The sequence below is a fragment of the Platalea leucorodia genome (genome assembly GCF_965183815.1).
Source record: "Platalea leucorodia genome assembly, chromosome: 6".
Classification (NCBI taxonomy): Eukaryota; Metazoa; Chordata; class Aves; order Pelecaniformes; family Threskiornithidae; genus Platalea; species Platalea leucorodia.
In genome coordinates, this window is record NC_138828.1 from 66,614,137 (window position 1) to 66,629,389 (window position 15,253).

Consider the following 15,253-nt stretch of genomic DNA (forward strand, 5'->3'; position numbering starts at 1 on the left):
TTCAGAATGCTTGGTTAAAAAGGATTCCACATAGTGTGATTCAAGGAATAGTGCTTTTCTGTCAAAAAGATATCTTCTCTTTTGCTCATACAAGTAGTTGAAGGCTGAGAATAAAGTTAATATGTAAAAAGAAATTTAAGTGAGATGGAAAAGCAAAAAGTGAACAGATGATCTGCAAACAGAAAAGGGGAGAAACAATTGTAGAAATAATATTTCTAGGATTTCAGAGGGTTTTTTTTCCCCTTTCTTTTCTGTCTCTGATTGTAGACCTGGAAGTCTGCCAGTAATAGTCCACAAACTAGTTACAAATGTTGCTAAACCTTGTTTCCCCTTCCCTTTTCTAAGCTTCCCTCCTTACTCCCAGATTTCACTTATACTCTGCAGTAATTTCTATTTGAAAACTTAAAATGAGCTTGTTACCTTGTTGGAAATTGTTTACTGATGTTTCTATTTAAAAAAAAACTTGATTAAAAGTTTTGTTGAAGCAACCTAGTAAATGATATGGAAGAGAATTCTGTATCAGACTTAGTAAATAAAATTTTGTGTTTAAATTGGTTTTGTTTGTGTTCAGGTATATGACTGATGGTATGTTACTTCGTGAAGCAATGAATGATCCCTTGCTGGAGCGCTATGGTGTTATAATTCTTGATGAGGCCCATGAGAGAACACTGGCTACTGATATTTTGATGGGAGTTTTGAAGGAAGTTGTAAGACAGAGATCTGATTTGAAGGTCAGTAATGACAAAGCCCAGCAGCATCTCCTTTCTAGTTGCAGGCATACCAAATAAGGTATCTGCGTGCTTACTATTAGCTGATTTTTGTTATCAACTAAAGTAAATGAACTGTTTTTTGATCTAATGATAATTTGTATTGGAAAGATAACCCTAGGAAATTCTTAATGCAGTTTGTATTGAGGAAAATACTAGAAACAACATAACTGTAGCTTAACGTTTCCGTATTTGACTAGGAATTTTTTTGGACCTTTGTAATAAGGGTGCTGTATTCAGGTGATAAAAGCAAGCTTAAATGACAGTCAACAGTTTAGTTCCTTACTATTACATATCTATGCATAACATTTAACAAATTCTTGTTAACCTTTGGAGTAACTTTTTTTTTTTTTTTTTTGTCCTCCAAACTTACAGGTCATAGTTATGAGTGCTACTTTAGATGCTGGCAAGTTTCAGATCTATTTTGATAACTGTCCTCTTCTAACTATCCCGGGTCGCACCCATCCTGTGGAGATATTCTATACTCCAGAACCAGAAAGGGACTACCTTGAGGCTGCCATTCGAACAGTGATCCAAATTCACATGTGTGAAGAAGAGGAAGGAGATCTCTTACTCTTTCTTACTGGACAGGAGGTACTTTCTTCCCCCCCCCCCCCCCCCCCCCCCCCCCTTTTTTTTATCCATTGTTCCATACAGAAACTGGTTTAAGTGGCTTGTGTAGACTGAAATACTTAGTTTCCTTTTCTAGTTTATCATTTGAATGACCTGAGATTCTCTACCTGCCATATGTCTGAGGTCCTTAATCATTGTATATTATCTGTAATATGCCTGTGCTATGCAAGCCCTCTGTAAAATGACAATTCTCATCTTACTCATGTACTTCTAGAATAGAAACCTAAAGTATGAACCCTAGGTTTGTACTAATGTGAACTCAAAAGTTCTGGATACCTGGTAGTGTCCATGTTTTGACTGAAAATGCAGTTCTGTGCACTTCTGGATGTGTATTGTATAACTTTTCTGAAGAATAAGAATATCTGAAGTACATCGAGGTGCTGGAGTGTGTCCAAAGAAGGGCGATGAAGCTGGTGAAGGGTCTAGAGCACAAGTCTTCCGAGGAGTGGCTGAGGGAGCTGGGGTTGTTTAGTCTGGAGAAGAGGAGGCTGAGGGGAGACCTTATTGCTCCCTACAACTACCTGAAAGGAGGCTGTAGTGAGGTGGGGGTTGGTCTCTTCTCCCTAGTAACAAGCGATAGGACGAGAGGAAACAGCCTCAACCTGCGCCAGGGGAAGTTTAGGTTGGATATTAGGAAGAAACTTCTTCACTGAACGGGTAGTCAGGCACTGGAACAGGCTGCCCAGGGAAGCGGTTGAGTCTCCGTCCCTGGAGGTATTTAAGAGACATGTAGACAAGGTGCTTGAGGACATGGTTTAGTGGTGGACTTGGCAGTACTAGGTTAACGGTTGGACTGGATGATCTTAAGGGTCTTTTCCAACCTTAACGATTCTATGATTCTATTCTATGATTCTAAGAATAATGCTTTGGTTCTCCTACTTCGTTATCAGTAGTAGTTTTAATTAAAATGTTTGGGTTTTGTTTTTATGAAGAAGTTTGAGTATCAGGTTGTAGTCTTTCTGTACCACAAATACTTGGAGTTATGTCTCAGAAATGAAGTCGGTGCCTTCCAAGAGAGGATCGTACAAAACCGTGTAAGGTAGACTGCATCAGGAAACGAGGATTTTCTGGAAATCTTAAATCCTTAGGTTGAAATAAACTGGGAAGTCTTTTTAGTCCTAATGTGTTGCTTTGAAGCTCCTTTCAGTTTCCCTATTAGTAGACTGAGATGGAGAAGAGGTAAAAAAACCCCATAGGCATTGTGAAAGTTGACTTGACTGGATCAACCTAAAATTAATATTTTTAGTAGGAGGAGAAATGCAGCTAGCAAAAATGTTTTCCTGACTCATTCTTCTTGCAGTCACTCCTCTTGAAGAAATATCCTTCAAAGGATGCGGAACAATTCAGTGTCTTTAATCTAAGCATACACAGTCTTAACTATGCCAAGGGGGGGGAAAAGGTTACAAATAATTTGTGATGTTAAAGGTACACTTCTTGAGTAGATTTGCCAGTCATAAAGATGTGTTGTCTCTTAGATGAGTTTTAAAAGACATTTGATTAAAATGCCTTTTGGCACGTCGTCTTGTCCCTTAGAAAACCAAAACGATGACTGTCCCTGTATAAGCAGATACTCTGGCCTTTACGTTTGTCCTCCTTTGTTTGGAGTATTGCTGCAAGTTACAGTACAGGTAGGGAAAATACTTCCAAGGACTGTGGCTTTGAAACCTGCCTATTTGGTTTTAGTTAAAAGTTCTAGTTCAGCCAGTCTGGCAGGTAAATGTGACAATTGGTGAAACACTGTTGCAAGTGGGTGAATGAACCCCTGGCAGCAGAAAGGAACACTGCTGTCCGGCTGTTCCAGCAGATTTTGTTTTCTTACCAGGATGCTAAATCAGGCTGGTCTTTAACCTTTCATGAAGAACAAATACTTGCCCTTTTAAGTATCAATTAAAAATTACGTCCTTACTACATCAGTTGCTAGGTATTGTTCTAAATAATTTGTTATAACAATTATGGGAGTTGGGGGCGGGGCGAGAGGGACTGCCTTCAGATGTTACTGACTCTGAGCACCACTCATGTTTGGCAAATGGCTCTAGACCAGCTGGTTTAGTACCAGCCAGTGCTACAGAGATACTCTGTTCTATTGTATGAACAAGTTATTTGATTTCCACTTAGTTAATTTACAGGACATAATGTATTATAAACAAATTTTCAATAAAACCATGCACATAATGTTCATATGTACAGATATAATTATGCATAAATATATGTAACAATATCCCTGTATTGCCTTACTGAATCACTTAAAACTTGCATTGGTAAGCCACCATCCTCTGTTTTTTGTCTAGAGTTCTTCAGTCCACGTATCCATGGATGATACTGTTCGGAGTCACCGGAGTAGCTCTGCCTGGAGCTAGTCTGAATTTAGCTAGTTAGCATGAAGTTGAAGTCTGGTTTAGCTTCTCTAGGGGAGCTTTGAGGTGTTATATCCGTTTTGATTCATGATGTTTTGGGGCCTCTGTTGAGGCCAATCGTTGAGCCTCATAATGCAGTCTACGTGTGTACTACTGTTGAACGTAAAGTGATAGGATTTACTGTAATCTCAAGAACTGGAAAGCGTGCTCTAGGTACCTCTACCACGATGTGGTTTGGGCTCTGTAGGCTTAGGAGCTTGGGTCTTGCCATTGATTTTTGCTGGCTCAGGGCAGAAATCCTTTGTAGTTCTTTTGCATTCTGGAAAACAATATGAACAGGGTGCAGGACGATTTGATTTTCTTGTCAGAAAGATGTGTTTACAAAGCCAAATGAAGCTACATAAAGGGAAGATGTTTTAGGTGAAACCGTGCAAGTATGAACTGTTCTGGGTTTAAGAGGCTTCAGATGAGGAGTAATTGCAGTGGTCTAAGGCAGAATGAGGGTCCTTCCTAGGTACTGCCTTCACTTCCCACTGAACTTGGAGTAGTTTTATATGGCAATAAGATGGATAGCAGTTAATTAGTACAGATTAGTTAAGACACAAAGTTGATGATGGAACCTGGAGATACTAGGGAAGATTCTGTGTTGTCGGGCCCAAAAATAAAAAAGAAGCTTAAATACATTTGGAAACCAAAGGAATCTTAATTGTATAAGCCTGTTACTGGATGAAGATAAAATTGTTGTTAATGGTGCAGAAATAAGCGTTCAATAAAAACTTCCTTCCCAAGTCCTGAAAGGAGCAGAAGTATATGATAATGTTGCATGAACTGCTTTTCAGTCCTTTAGTAACAAAAGAGGATGTTTTAAAAACAATATTTATTAGGAATCAACATTTTGAAACAGGACTTGTATCCCACAGTCCCTGTAAGGAGGAGAGCTCATCTGTTGATATCAAAAATAAACAAAAACCCCACCCTGGTATATCAGGGAGGTTCCAGAAGATGGAAATAATGTTCATGTTTCGTGCCAGTATTCAAAAAAGGGATGACCTGAGATAACGTGGATAACTGTAAGCCAGGTTGCCTGTCGTCAGTCACAGGCAAAATTGGAAACTCTGACAGGGAATTCTGTTCACAAGGGAATAGTATAATTACATTTCAGTCAACGTGCCTTTCTTAGACAATAGGTTTTGTCAAACTTGTTCTCAGTCATTGAGATTACAAATTTGGTAGTCTAGTTGTGAAGATAACACATTTGTTAAACTTGACTTTAAATGTCTCAAGACTGGCTCACCTGCAGATCTCAGAGATAGCTGGTTTATTGTTTATTGGAGTTCTGCTAAAATGGTATTAGATTTCATACTCCATTAAGATCAGTAATCTGAGAGTAGGTGTAAAATCCTTACAGATTAAACTTGTGGGATGAGGGAGGCAGAAATAATGACATAGAAACTGTACAGATCTGTCTGCATATCTTAGTAACCTAGGCACTTACAAATGCAAAGTGTGCTCTCTGCCATCCCAGTACCCTTCTCTCCATAAAGCCAAATGGATCGTTACACATTTTGGAGGAAGAATCCAGGCTGTACCTGGAGATTTGAACTACAGATCAGGAGTGTTGTTCTTGATTGTAGATAAATATACTGAAAAATATTGCTGTGAAGTTCTGGTGTCAGTGTTCCAGAAAGGTTTAAAATGTGATGTTAGTAAAACTGATGTTGCTGCAGGCCATCTGACCAGGAAGACCGAGCAGATGAGGCCCTTTATAGACAGATAGAAGCAGCCTCATGTTCACAAGCCCTGGTCCTCATGGGGGACTTAAGCCACCCTGATATCTGTTGGAGGGACAACACAACAGGGCATAAGCAATCCATGAGGTTCCTGGAACGAGTTGATGATAGCTTCCTTCTCCAAGTGACAGAGAAGCCAACGAGGAGAGGTGCTCTGCTGGACCTTGTTCTCACCAGCAAGGAGGGGCTGGTGGGGAATGTGAAGCTCAAAGGCAGCCTTGACTGCAGTGACCATGAAATGGTGGAGTTTAAGATCCTTAGAGCACCAAAGAGAGTGCACAGCGAGCTCACTACCCTGGATTTCAGGAGAGCAGACTTTGGTCTCTTCAGGGGTCTGCTTGGTAGAGTACCATGGGATAAAGCCCTGGAGGGAAGAGCGGCCCAAGAAAGCTGGTTAACATTCAAGGATCACCTCCTTTAAGCTCAGGAGTGATGCATCCCAACAAAGAGGAAGTCAGGCAAAAATGTCAGGAGGCCTGCATGGATGAACAAGGGGCTCCTGGACAAACTCAAACACAGAAAGGAGGCCTACAGAGGGTGGAAGCAAGGACAGGTAGCCTGGGAGGAATACAGAGAAATTGTCTGAGCAGCCAGGGATCAGGTGAGGAAAGCTAAAGCCCTGATAGAACTAAATCTGACCAGGGATGTCAAGGGCAACAAGAAAAGCTTCTATATAGGTATGTCGGTGATAAAAGGAAGACTAGGGAAAATGTGGTCCCTCTCCGGAGGGAAACAGGAGACCTGGTTACCCAGGATATGGAGAAGGTTGAGGTACTCAATGACTTTTTTTTGCCTCAGTCTTCACCAGCAAGTGCTCAAGCCACGCTGCCCAAGTCGCAGAAGGCAAAGGCAGGGACTGGCAGAATGAAGAACTGTCCACTGTAGGAGAAGATCAAGTTCAAGACTATCCGAGGAACCTGAAGGTGCACAAGTCCACAGGTCCTGAGGGAACTGGCAGATGAAGTTGCTGAGCCACTGTCCATCATATTTGAGAAGTTGTGGCAGTCTGGTGAAGTTCCCGCTGACTGGGAAGGGGGAAGCATAACTCTCATTTTTAAAAAGGGAAAAAGGAAGATGCAGGGAACTACAGGCCAGTCAGTATCACCTCTCTGCCCATTGAGGTCATGGAGCAGATCCTCCTGGAAACTATGCTAAGTCACGAGGAGGTGGTTGGTGATAGCAGGCATGGCTTCACTAAGGGCAAATTGTGCCTGACAAATTTGATGGCCTTTTATGATGGGGTTATAGCATTGGTGGATAAGGGAAGAGCAATGGACATCATCTACCTGGACTTGTGCAAAGCGTTTGACACTGTCCCTCGTGACATCCTTGTCTCTAAATTGGAGAGACATGGATTTGACAGATGGACCACTCAGTGGATAAGGAATTGGCTGGATGGTCGCACTCAAAGAGTTGTGGTCAATGGCTCGACGTCCAAATAGAGACCTGTGACATGTGGCATTCCTCAGGGGTCAGTAGTGGGACTGGCGCTGTTTAACATCTTTGTTGGTGACATGGACAGTGGCATTGAGTGCACCCTCAGCAAGCTTGCAGATGACACCAAGCTGTGTGGTGCGGTGGACACACTGGAGGAAAGGGATGCCACCCAGAGGGACCTTGACAGGCTGGAGAGGTGGGCCCCTGCAAACCTCATGAAGTTCAACAAGGCCAAGTGCAAGGTCCTGCACATGGGCTGGGGCAATCCCAAGCACAAATACAGACTGGGTGGAGAAAGGATTGAGAGCAGCCCTGAGGAGAAGGACTTGGGGGTGTTGGTTGATGAGAAGCTCAGCATGACCCGGCAATGTGCACTTGCAGCCCAGAAAGCCAATCGTATCCTGGGCCACATCAAAATAAGTGTGGCCAGCAGGTTGAGGGAAGTGATTCTCTCCCCCTCTACTCCACTCTCGTGAAACCGCACCTGGAGTACTGCGTTCAGCTCTGGAGCCCCCAACGTAAGGACATGGACCTGTTGGAGCAGGTCCAGAGGAGGGCCACGAAGATGATCAGAGGGATGGAGCACCTCTCCTATGAAGACAGGCTGAGAGCGTTGGGGTTGTTCAGCCTGGAGAAGAGAAGGCTCCAGGGAAACCTTATAGCAGCCTTCCAGTACCTGAAGGGGGTCTACAAGAGAGCTGGAGAGGGACTTTTTACAAGGGCATGTAGTGACAGAACAAGGGGTAATGGCTTTAAACTGAAGGAGGGTAGATTGAGCTTAGATACAAGGCAGAAGTTCTTCACTGTGAGGGTGGTGAGGCACTGGAGCAGGTTGCCCAGAGAAGCTGTGAATGCCCCATCCCTGGAAGTGCTCAAGGCCAGGTTGGATGGGGCTTTGAGCAACCTGGTCTAGTGGAAGGTGCCCGTGGCAGGGGGGTTGGAACTAGATGATCTTGAAGGTCGCGTCCAACCCAACCCATTCTATGATTCTATGAAAAGAGTTGCAAAATATTTTTGAGGTTTTGGTAGAACGTGTTGAAAATGGGGATTTATTTAAAAGGTACACTTTCTTCATCGCAGTGAGGCTGGTGAAGCGCTGGAACCGTGAAGAAAGTAGCGGAGACTTTCTTATGAGGAAATTGAAGTTAAAATTGACAACATTTTTAGTCTCAGTGGTAGTGATAGGGTGAGGTTAAGACAGTAAGTGTACTGGGCTTCAGTGAACACAGGTTGTGTCCTGTTTAGCCTCGCATAGAAAGTATTGAGGAGTTGGGGAGCATAAACTGAAAGAAGAGTAATAATATTAATTGTGTTCAAGTGGTAAAGGGAAGAAGCTTTTTTGCTTTTCATTCACTTTAGATCATGTCAATATTAAATATTTCAAATAGACCAGGTCAAAAAGATCCTGAATATAGGAATCATGCTGAGACAAGTTCAGTTTTGACTTGACAGAGCAGTTCTCAGTTATGGTCAAGTGTTGACTTGTTCCATGGACAACTTTTTTTGTCTAAGTACATAATTTTACAAAGTTTTGTTTCTCTGAATTTGTATTCAGAGCGTCTCCTGAAATGGTGCAGCTCTTAGGGCTGTTTTTTTTTTTTTCTGTTGTTTCCTTGCTTTAGCTTGTAGCAGTTTGCTTCAATTCCTGGAGGAAGAAAGGGAAATTAGTGAAGTTCCATGCAGCTTTAAGGACAAAAATAAAATTTCTAGGTGGTTTGTGTCATCAAAGCCAGGTGTGGCTGGCAGTACCCTGTCTGTGATAGGAACTCAAAAGAGAAGGGGGAGGGTTAAGGTGTCTACCAAATATTTCTGGTTTGGGAAATCCTTTTTATTTTTGCATTTAGTTTTTTTCCCCGCATACTCATTTTACACAAGGTAAAATTGCATTATACTTTCTTGGCATTAGTTGCCTCCAGGGTTTAACAGTTATGTCTGCTTGACTCATTTATCCAAGGTGAACCTAAATCTAACTTTGTATAGTGTAGCAGCTGATGTAGATAAGACTGTCACCTCCTATTTAAAAGAGTTTAAAGTATGTTCTAACTGGAGCAGTCTTGAAGTTTTGCTCACCTCTTGAGATTCTTTATAACTGCTCCAAATACAGGGTCAACTGAAGAAAGGGTTTCTGAAATAGTGTTCCCAAGGACTATGTTTACAAAATTATTGAATTCTGTTTTGCGTGCCAAGTGCTCAAATTGTTCCATTAAATGTGCTTAAAATGACATCACTAGTCAACATCTTTTTGTAGAAACAGTTTTTCTAAAGATAATGGGGATACAGTTTGGATCTTGAGATTGAGTGGAGCCTGACCAGCAAGTTAAATGGGTGTTTACAGTTTGGCCTGTGAGCCAGAATGGCTGCCAGCACTTGAAGTACTTTGGTGGCTCAGGGTAACTTGCGGTCAGTCATTTGGTAACTGCTCTTTAGCATCAGTGTAATTTCAAGCCTTATCCATGGCAGCACAGATGGGTCCTGCACACAAACAAAAGGGGAGGGAATTCAGGTTACTGGATTGTTAGCTTCGCAGGAGCAGTTTAACTCAGTAACTTCATTGCTGCTAGTCTTCCTGGGTTTCTTTTTATGTTTGGGTTTTTTTGACTACCATTCAATGGAACTTCTTTATGTAAGAATCTTGACAGTGTTTGTTCAGCACAAACTTGCTTCTTAAAGATGTGGTGCGCTAACTCAATAATATATGCAACTGCTCCTATAATTCTTTTCCGTTTCTATTCTTGCTAATAGTAACCTTTCAGTATGAGCACCTCACTTTTTACTGTAGAAATACCATCAGGGAATGAAAAGAAAGTGAATTTCTACTGAGCATTCAGTTTGAATAGTATAATAAAGACTTTATTTTCAACAGCAGATAAGGAAGAAAAAAATGTGCTGTGCATGATAAGAAGCAAAATTGGTCTCTTCTGTGGTTAATTTTGTACAGCTCCTTTTAGATGAACTAATGATATGTTGAAATCCTTAGTTTTTGATGCAGAGCTAGGGAATATTAAGTACTGGAGTAGTGAGATGATAAACTTAAGCAGTAGAGATGTGGTGTTGGAGGCAGCTGGGGAGGTATTGGTGTGTGGTTCGTTTATTTCTGAGTCTTTGCTGCGTGTTCTAACCCAGAGCCTGAGGAACCAACATGTTTCTAAATTAAACTGGCACAGACCATCTTTAAAAGTCATACCTAGAAGATTTTCTGTGATAAGGCTTTAAAAAGTGGGTATTACTAAATATTACTTAGGAATACTAAGTCCTGTTCACATTTTCAGTTTTTTTAGTATTTACTAACCCAAATCAAAGAGAAGGGGGATGGGGTGGGTGGGATTTAAGCACTAGGCCTGTAAATGGTACTCTTGAAGTTAAGCTATAGGAAAACTATCAGTTCTGTCCTTCCTAGTTTCAAATGCTGACAGCTTTTCATCATGTCTTCCCAGTTAATTTCTGTCAGGTTAAAGAAATGGCCTTCTTCAGGAGACCTGCCTTTTGTCCCCTTCCCATGCTGTCCTTTGAAGAAAGTGGAAGGTTTTATATTTACTTTCTGCAAGAAGGGATAAAAAGGAAACTTTAGCACTGTTATGGTGATAGAAGAAAAAAAGGATTTAGTTTTACAAACGAGGGGTAGGAATTCAGCTCTACCCTCTGTGTCTTGTTCTAGCTGAAGTAGTTTTTCTGCATGTTCTGGAGTGAGGGATGCAAGCAGTACTGGGCAGTACGAGAGAGACATGGAAGACAAAGGGACAGACTGTGAAGCATCTTGAGCATTAAAGAAACTAAGCTGCAGCTAGTCCTTTCTGTGGTTAGTTTAACTGTTGCAAAGGGTTAAGACTGTTGACCCGAGAGCAGCATTCAATACTTGTTGTACAAAGAGTAAATGCAGCTATGTCTGTTTCCACGGTTACAATTGTCTGGGACAATTCTGATGACTAGATGTTGTGAAGTATTGATATGTTCAGCGTATGTGGTACTTGCAGCTTGAGATAAATAAGCATCTTAACTAGCATGTAACCTGTCCTTTCTTTGTGGTCTGTTTGCTATTTACCAGCAATTTTAGCTGTGAAACATCTCCAGGTGATGTTGAATATGTTTATCTCATGGAATGGTTGAAAGTGCTTTGAAGTACTTAATATTGACCACAACCTGAAGCATTAAATAGACCTCCTTTATGCCTGAAAAGCACCTATAGCTCTTTAGTTTTCCTTGTTGAAACTGTAAGATGTGTAATCTCTTTCAAAGTGTGTGCAGATTGTGTACTGTTACTATAGTATTTAATGCTGTTCATGGGTGAGTGTGTGTGACTCAGGACTGCTGTTTTGGCTTTTGAGTACTTGTATGTATAGTTATACACGCTCAGATGAAGTCGTCTCGCCGTGTTTCACTGGAGCTGGAGCAAAAGTTCTGCTCCGTCAGCTTGAGTCATTTAATATAACGAGCTATATCACTTGGAGATGTATTGATCTGCCACGAGAAGGGAAAAATAAAGCACCGTGCTTTTAATTTCTTGGGAGTTTGATATGAATAGTAGGCGTTGCTGTCCCCATCCAGAGGATGCCAAAATCGAATATAAGCAGCAGTACTGGCATTCTCAGAATTCAGGACTCCTTTTGTCAACAGGCTTCAAACTCAGAATTTCCCTCTGGTCTGGTGGATCTTTGCATTTCTAGCTGCACAGAAACACAGCTTCAGTGAGAGGAATAAAAATCACTGCATCCAAGGGTTTTTTCTAGGCACTAGTCATCAGCCTGCCTTTTCTTTGGAAAAGTGGGTTAAGATGGAGTAAAAATCCTGTCAGATTCAGGAGGCATAAGTAACCTACTTACTGTTATATAAAAATATAGATGGCCGCACTACTGGTTATAGTAAATCAGAGGGAAACTGTGCACCCTGTTGTTGCTTTGTTTTCTAAACAAGAGATGCTGTTAAGCGTTGGTTCCCATGCAGACTTGGGTCTTGCTGAAATTTGTGGCACAATGGAAGTTCCCGTTGAAATCCTAGAGCTTTTTGGTGTCTCAGAATTGCTTTCTGATACTTAAACTCCTGAAATTTGCCTAATTTGACAGTTATTCTAAATATTGCCTGTTGTATACCAGTTGTTTGAAAACAAAGCAGCCTGCTCAGGATTGTGTGGGGAATCAGCCTTAATCATGCCAATTTCTTGGAAGGAATACCATTTAAATTAGCTTAAATTTGACTTAATATTAATAATCTTGTTTATTTTCCTGGTTACTGCATTTTTTTTTCTTTTGTAAACTATTTAGCTGTAGATACAAAATACATATTGTTGACTCTTACTTGGATGTTTAGATGACTTTGTTTTTCCTGGTTGAAAAATATTCACCACCCCATTACCTCCTGATCACTAGTATGTCCATAAAAAGAAATATCTTCTCTTTGCTGACTCTTGTCTGTCTTTGGAGCTTTTCCAAGAATTGCTGTTGAGGGTGTAGAAGAATGTTGAGGACTCCATGTTGATATTCACAGTGTACTACTATGGAGTTCTTAACTGCTACTCGATTCTAGTTTCCATAGTGTTGCAGCGGAACTGTAGATATTATACATATGTTGTTAATTCATTTTGATTGGATCAAGGAAGAAGACTGTCTGGGACAATTCTGATGACTAGATGTTGTGAAGTATTGATATGTTCAGCGTATGTGGTACTTGCAGCTTGAGATAAATAAGCATCTTAACTAGCATGTAACCTGTCCTTTCTTTGTGGTCTGTTTGCTATTTACCTTTTGATAGTCAGCTCTTTTTTAAAAACAAGTGCACTGACAGACAATTCCATTGACTACAATTCTACTGAGAACCGTTTCTCAAACAATACTCCAAAGAGGAACTAGGATCAAGTTCAATCTAGTAACTTCAGCATTGCCCAAGGCTCACACTTTTTTCATGTTAGGCTTACTTTCTTTGATTAATTCTGAAGCAAGTCTTTGTGCTGATGCACTGGGCAGTCATGGGTGTAACTGTGACTCCTCTGATCCTGTGTCTGTTCCTGCTTGCAGTACCCTGGTATCTGCTCTCTCAGGTAGTCAGTGTGATAGTCAGGGCTCTGAGGAGTTTTTCAAGCATAATCTAAATGCAAGGCAAGTTGCACTCTGCCCTCCTCCTTTCCCCTCCAAGAACGAAAAACCTCCTCTTACATGTGAGTTGAGGAGTAATCCCTCTTCAAGATGTTTTGTAATGGATTTGGAGTAGATAGTGTGCAAATATTTAAATGTGTGTGGTGGTGTTTTTTGGGTTTTGGTTTTGGTTTTTTTTTTTTTTTTTTGTTTTGGGTTTTGTTTTTTTTTTTTTTTTAAAAAGCCTTTCATGCTTGATTAAGTCAGGACTATTGAATTAGACTTGCTGAATCTTCAGAGGATTAAAGTTAGGGTTGTGCCTTCAACTGTAGCTCTCGTACCTCCAGCCTTTTCATGTGATACAAATGAATCTTTAACACTTAAATGAATCCTTAATACTTTCAAACTATTCTTACTACACATATGCCTTCTGGATTTTGTACTTTGGGAGACCAGATTTAGTCGTCTGCTGGAATTGGAGGGTGACTGTGGATACAGCTGAAGTACAGATATACTTTTCTGCCAGTGTGGTAAATAAAAGAAAACCACCCTCTTTTTTTTTTTCTTTTTTCTTTTTTTTTTTTTTTTTTTTGGTGACTTGCATCCTTCTTTCAGCAGTTTATGATGAGAGGTCTTCAGTCACCTCTGCAAATCTTCAGAGTAATGGTTATATATGCACTTGTCATCTCTATGTTGAAGTATCTTAGCGAGTCCTGATTAGGGATTCTTTGAAACTACATCGGGAAACTGTAGGGAGAAACAACGCTTTTATTCTGAAAGATGATAGGTGGCTGTGAACACATGTGGCCTGAAGAGTGTAGTGCTTTCATTTTTCACTGCTTGCTTGTATTTTACTATCTCTTAAGTATAAAACTGTCCTGGAGTCTCTAGTCATTACTGTTGAAGATTAAGCATCCTGTCCAGCATCAGAGCTTTCCCAGTTACACAGTGTAATCTGCTCAAATTCCATGAAACAGTGTAGTGACCTTCAGATCAGGAGCTAAGGTCTGTGCTGTATTTTTGTTTTAGCATTTGGCTCGTGCCCTTTTTTTTTTTTTAATGATACAATCTAATTTTGTATTAAATATTTAACAGGCCCAAGTATCGGCTTGTCAAGACTCTGTGTGCAAATTTGAGAAGGAGGGTCACTGCCTAGTTAGTCAACTCTTTACTTTTAACATGATGTCTTTTTAGATGAGCATCATTATTAAAGTATTAATTTACTGAGGTACTGTGTATGATCTGTCAATTAAGTTAGGTTTTTCGTTTTCACTGGGAGGCTATTACTGAACTTAAAAAAGGGGTTTATTGACAGAACACCAGATACTGACATCTGTGTAAAGAAACTCATTCTCTGTTAGTAAACCAGTAGGGGGCATTCCAGCTCAGTTTCTTGTATGCCTCCTAGGTTTTATGAAGGGTGTATTGGATTTGTTGGCAAAGTGCAGCTTTATTTAAAAGGTTTTTTGTAAATATCTGCAGTTCGTTCAAATTGGCAAGATAATAGTAAGCCTAATGCTTTCTGGCATTAAAGGGGTCTTTGACATCAAAGAGGAAGAGCCTTCATTTTGCTGTGCTTATATTAATTATATATGCTGATCAATACAGAACATGAGTATTGTATTGTCTGTGCTGCTTTAAAACATACTCGAATACAGTTGTGCTGAAAAGTTACAAGTCTAAGAACAAATGAAAAGGACACAGGTTTGCTCCAGGATCTATCGGAATTTACGATTTCTAAAAAGGAGACTGCTTTTGCTTTTCTAATTATAGTTTAGAGCAGTAATTTTACAGTTAACCTGTTCTGTATGTTTGCTTAAGGGTTTTAAGCATCACTTCAGCTTCAGGCTGGCAAATTATTTGTTATAAGGGAGGTCTGGCCTCTTTTCTCAGAGTATGTTGTAGCCATTTTTTGCTTTTGCCTACTGTTGCTTCTTGTCATGATGACTTCATTGTCCCATCAGTCGTTCAGCTGGAATATCAATAGTTGGTAAGCGTGCCTTTTAGTTATACCAGTGGAGGCTCTGTTATAATTATTAAGTTGAAGTTAATGAGTTGTGTTATTCATTGTCCTAAATTTCTGTGCACTTTCACCTAGCTGACTTAAATGTAGCTGTTTTAAAATGAAATGGAATTACAAATGATTGGACTGTGGTGAACTTTTTTGTATGGTAAGCTAGTCAGAAAATAGGCTAGCAAATACTATAGAA

The 15,253-nt window shown here is 40.4% G+C and overlaps 1 protein-coding gene across 1 annotated transcript in view; it reads left to right on the forward strand.

Annotated features, from left to right (window-relative positions):
- Window positions 1-15,253, forward strand: part of DHX15 (DEAH-box helicase 15) — a 52,252-nt gene that overhangs the window by 12,402 nt on the left and 24,597 nt on the right. Inside the window, exons 4-5 of the mRNA XM_082316292.1 lie at window positions 572-731; window positions 1,143-1,361. Of these exons, the coding sequence (XP_082172418.1) occupies window positions 572-731; window positions 1,143-1,361 (379 nt within the window). The remainder of the gene's footprint in view (window positions 1-571; window positions 732-1,142; window positions 1,362-15,253) is intronic.